We start from the raw sequence: 5,613 nt of genomic DNA, 5'->3' as shown, positions 1-5,613 counted from the left end.
GTGAACATTGGAAGAGTTTTCTCCATGAGTCAAATTCTACTTTCCATCCAAAGAGTCAGCTTGCAGACGGCCATTATGACGGTGGAGAAGTCTTTGACAAAAGGTCAGTTCACAGTACTCATCAGGTTGTTCCTACTGAGAAGAAGACAAACAAGCAAAGTCATAATGTCCAATGCTTAAAGCAATCCTCAAATAGCACTGGACAAATGAATATACCTCTCAGGGAGAATGTTTGCAAATATTTAACATGCAGAAAATGCTCCAATCAAATATCAAATTTCAATACACATAAGAAAAGAGGTCCCAGCAAAGAATATGAATTTGAAGACTGTGCTAAAACAGGTCACTGGATCTCAGGTGTAATTCTACATAAAAAAACTTATCTTGGACAGAAGCCTGAAATTTGTAAACAATGTGACAAAGTTTTTTGGAGAACACCAACTCTTTCTAATCATCACACAGTGCACATGGGAAACAATTCTGATGAATGTAGAGAATGTGCTAAAGCCTTTAGCCTGTCCTCAAATGTTAATGATCATCAGAAAATTGATACAGGAGAGAAATTTTTCAAATGTAGTTCATGTGACAATGAATTTAGAGAATCCTCTAATCTTGCTATGCATGACAGAATTCATACTGGTGAAAACTCCCCTACGAGTAGAGAATGTTCAAAAGCATTCAGGAGATCGTCAAACCTCACACAAGCTCAGAAAATTAATGCGGTAGAGAAGTCTTATGAATGCAGAAAATGTTGCAAAGCCTTTAGGTGGATCTCAAACCTTTCAAGACATCAGACAACTCATACTGGAAGAAACCCTCATAAAGTTACCCAATGTGGCAAAACATTTACACTGTCCTCAACCCTTACATGCCATCAGACAGTTCATGCTGGAGAGAAACCTTATGATTGTACTCAATGTGGCAAAGCCTTTAGCCAGCACTCGAACCTCACTCGACATCTAAGAATTCACAGTGGAGAAAAACCTTTTGAATGTACTGAATGTGGGAAAGCCTTTAGGCACCGGTCAACACTTACTCAACATCGGAAAATTCATACTGGAGACAAGCCTTATGAATGTATTCAATGTGGCAAAACCTTTAAGACAACCTCAAACCTTACTCGACATAAGAAAATTCATACTGGAGAGAAGCCATATCAATGTACACAATGTGGCAATGCCTTTAGCCAGATCTCAAACCTCACTAAACATCTAACAATTCACAGTGGAGAAAAGCCTTATGATTGTACTCAATGTGGCAAAGCCTTTAGCCAGCACTCGAACCTCACTCGACATCTAAGAATTCACAGTGGAGAAAAACCTTTTGAATGTACTGAATGTGGGAAAGCCTTTAGGCTGAGGTCAATACTTATTCAACATCAGAACATTCATTCTGGAGAGAAGCCTTATGAATGTAGACAATGTGGCAAGCCCTTTAGGCATCAGACAACACTTATTCACCATCAGACAATTCATACGGGAGAAAAGCCTTATGAATGTATTCAATGTGGCAAAACCTTTAGGACAACCTCAAACCTTACTCGACATCAGAAAATTCATACTGGAGAGAAGCCCTACAAATGTACACAATGCAGGAAAACCTTTAGAGACCCTTCTACTTTTCATAAACATGAGAAAATTCATACTGGAGAGAAGCCTTATGAATGTATTCAATGTGGCAAAACCTTTAAGACAACTTCAAACCTTACTCGACATAAGAAAATTCATACTGGAGAGAAGCCATATCAATGTACACAATGTGGCAATGCCTTTAGCCAGATCTCAAACCTCACTCAACATTTAACAATTCACAGTGGCGAAAAGCCTTATGAATGTACTCAATGTGGCAAAGCTTTTAGGCTGAACTCACACCTCACTCGACATCTGAAATTTCACACTGGAGAGAAGTCAAATGAATTTTCTCAATGGGGCAGTCTTTAGGTGGACCTCAAGCCTTACTCAACATTAGATAATTCACACTGAAAGAAGCCGTATATATGTGAAATATTTGGTAAATTGTTAAACCTCTAATGTAACCTTTGTCAGCACCGGAAAATTCAAATTGTAAGTGTTCAGCATCTGATAAAGCATCTTTCAGCCCTCAAACCTTACTCAACATCAAACAATTCACAACACAGGAATGCCTTATACGTGTACCTTATGCGGTATAAGCTTCAAACAGTCCTCAATGCTCATTCATCACAAAGTACATTTATACTGTAGTGAATCCTATTAAATGTGCAAAATGGGATAAAGCCTTTAGCCACTTAAAACTCTTACTAAACTTCAGAAAACTCGTACTGGAAACAAGGCTTATAAATGTGGACTGTGTGACAAAACGTTTCGACATCAGATCATGCATACTAGAGAGAAACCATAAAAAGTAGTGCATATAACAAAAGTATTTTTTATCAGAGGTGCATTACCCAATATGAGTCACACCCATCTAGAGAAAAACTGCTTAAACATAGAGACTTCCGCAGTATTTTACTCTACCTCCAAAACATACCCAACATTGTAAATCCCGTTTTTCAACATTCACCTCTTACATGGCATATGAGAATTCACACTATAAAAATACCATTAAAACAGAGATTGTAGAAAATTGTACAGCTGGACCTACAGCCTTGTTATATATTAGGGAAAGCACAGTGGGGTGGAATTCAATATTCACAAATAGTGAAGGACTTTTGTGAAATAACACAGTCCTCATAACCCAAAAGAATTTATAGGTGAAAGTGGCTTGAAAGGTGTAAAAATGTAGGAAAGTATATAATAAAAACCGCAGCTTAAAATATCATAATTCAGAGTAGAGAGCTAATGATAGGGTTCAGACCAATGTCAAGCATAATAAGATATCATGGGCTTTGAAAAAGAAACAGGCATGACATAAATCTTGGAACACAAAAACTCTCAAAAACAAACACCCACCACTTTTTTCCCCCAAAATTAGAGTTTAAACTAGGGGTGAATGTTATTTCTTTTATTTCAACCTGGGGAAAGCAAGCTCATAAAGCATAGTTCCTTACAGTTATGAAACTCTACAATTATATCAACTAATATTTTTGAAAGCTAAACCTTGTTTAAGCATCAAATCACTAAAGAAAAGCCTTTTAAGACAAAAAATCCTTTTAAGACAAAAGGATTGTTCCTCATTTCCTATTTTCAGCAGACATTTCAATTCTTTATTGCTGTAAAGCAGAATATTAGTACAGAGAATTTCACAAAGTTTAAAAACAGCAATTGTTACTGTCCAGTGTGCTTGAAAATGTGGAGGGGATGGAAGTCTGCACTGGTGGTGGGGGGAAGCGCTGGGAATATAAGACAGAAAACTGTACTTGAATAAGAGTGAGATAAAAATAAAAATTTAAAAATAGATATGTATAATTGCTCAGAATGTAAACTATAGTATATTGACAGTATTTGAAATATTTTAGAAGGAAATATTAAACTGATTCCAGTCTTTTATCAGTTAATGCTACTATGCTTTTATTTTTGCTGTGTGTGAAATCACTGGGGTGATTGTTGTTTCCTTAACCACCGGTCAACTCTTGTATATTAGGTGATCTTCACTCATGACTACATTTGTATAATAGGTTGAGGACAGCATAATGTACAATGTGTGAAAAAATCTAATGATTTTTCAATGTATTGAAAAATTCAAATGAAGTTGTTTGTTTTATGTTACTCAGCATTTTATTGTATGTTACAATGGAAGTCATGCTACTTTGCATTATATTAAGACATAGAAATGATATAAATTTTAACTACTTTTCTAAATCTCCCTTTAAGAAAAATGTCATTTTGTTAAAATCCTGATCTGTCCCCATCATAGTCATAGTTAAATATTAGTTAATGTGGTTGGAATATAAAAGCCATCAGTGATACGTGATGGAATATCGACAGTTCAACGGTCAGTGCATAACAGTGCTGTACGTCACGTTTGCTCAACAGTTGGCCTCCAGTTAGAAACCAAAGAAAACTGCGCTCTTGGATTATAATATGCAAGGAAAGTAACACTCCCCAATGCTTGGAAGTCTGGTTTGAGAAATGCTAACAAAATTGTATTGAAATTCTTTATTTAGATAACGTGTGAATTGATTATTTTTATTAATAAAGGTGAATTTGCTGGAATGTGTTTACATCTCCAAATTCAATGATGTTTATAGATAACAATTTGTCATTCCATAATGCAGTGCAGTTATGGTAGTAACACTTTATTTCCTTGGTTTCCTTAGACACAAAGTAATGTGAAAAAAATTCTGATTATTGATATATTTCATTGTACCTAATGGAACATTCCAATAATTACAATAAATGATATGTGCTTTTTTGAAGGGTTCAGCTAAGCTACTTTATAATACTGCTCCATTATTGATGCAATTTATTTTGTGTAACTAGGAGCCTTGAACTGCCAGTATCTTCTTCAGCAATTCCACACAGTACATAACATCTCACAGAGTCACAATAAGCGGTCCCTTCTTGAACTGACTTCCAGCCAACTGGTCTGTGCAACAGTTTTCCTTGCACCTGAGGCTTTCACCACACATGGCCAGTAGATAAGATCTCTGCACACTTTATGAAGATGTTGCTTTTTCTGGTTTATTTTGAACAATGTAACCTTAGCTCTGGAACCCCAAAGTCCTCTGCACATGACCCTGAATTAAATCAGGTGTCCTGGGATCTCCTGTAGTTTCCCAGCATCCAGCCACATCCTCACTGGAGCCACTGCAGGACTGCTGTGTACGTCTTCCCGCATCTCTGGGGAATAAAGTTAGCTCACTCAGTTTCTCTTCTGGTCTTTTATATAACTGCTGCTCACTATCCAATACCAAAGTGCTGTGCTTAACAAATGATAATTCAATTTTAGTATGTTTTTAAAATATTTTATTTAGTTACTTTTAGAGAGAAGGGACGGAGGAGTAAGACAGGGAGAGAAAAATCAATGTTGTTGTTTTTTTGTCACATGGCCCCACTGAGAACCTGATCTACAACCCAGACATGTGCCCTCACTGGCGATCAAACTGGCCACCCTTTGGTTAGCATCCCAGCATCCCCCAACAGAGCTATGCCAGCAAGGCAAATGCTAGTTTTTTAAAGTGGAGACAACTCTTCTTGAAGAACTCTAAAATAATTTTTGAAGTGTTAAGAAGTATAACTACAGAGTTCCGGTTATTATTGTTTTGACAATAACTTTGACAAAGTTTAATTTTATGTACTAACATTATCTTTCAATATATCTTAAATATTTTATACTGTTACAAATTGACATGTAACATGAATCAAAGTCTTCAATTTGGATTAATTTTAGAATGTAAATGTGTAGTAGTGACATCTACTTGCTTACTGAATATTTATTATCATATATCTTTACCAATAAAATGGCCATTCCTTTCTTTCTTATATTTTATTGTTGTTGAAGTACAGTCCTCTGTATTTACCCCCCACCACTCGCCTCCATCCTAGCCATCCCCACCTCCCGCCCCTGATTCCACCTACCCTTGGTTTTGTCCATATGTCCTTTATAGCTGTTCCTGAAAACCCTTCCCCACTTTCCCACCATTATCCCCCTCCAATTCCCCTCTGGTTAGTGTCACATTGTTTGTAATTTCAA

At 36.5% G+C, this 5,613-nt stretch overlaps 1 protein-coding gene across 1 annotated transcript; it reads left to right on the top strand.

The window, feature by feature from the left end:
* The first annotated feature begins 467 nt into the window (after positions 1 to 467).
* Positions 468 to 1,940, top strand: LOC118983520 (zinc finger protein 501-like). Its single transcript, XM_037041134.1, has one exon. The coding sequence runs from the start codon at positions 468 to 470 to the stop codon at positions 1,938 to 1,940; it is 1,473 nt and encodes a 490-aa protein (XP_036897029.1).
* The last annotated feature ends 3,673 nt before the right edge of the window (positions 1,941 to 5,613 follow it).

The sequence above is a fragment of the Sturnira hondurensis genome, unplaced genomic scaffold (assembly GCF_014824575.4).
Source record: "Sturnira hondurensis isolate 20B ecotype Veracruz unplaced genomic scaffold, ASM1482457v3 Scaffold0000451, whole genome shotgun sequence".
Taxonomy (NCBI): Eukaryota; Metazoa; Chordata; class Mammalia; order Chiroptera; family Phyllostomidae; genus Sturnira; species Sturnira hondurensis.
The sequence above is the reverse complement of the archived record's forward strand: the minus strand, read 5'-3'. Positions and strand labels throughout refer to the sequence as shown.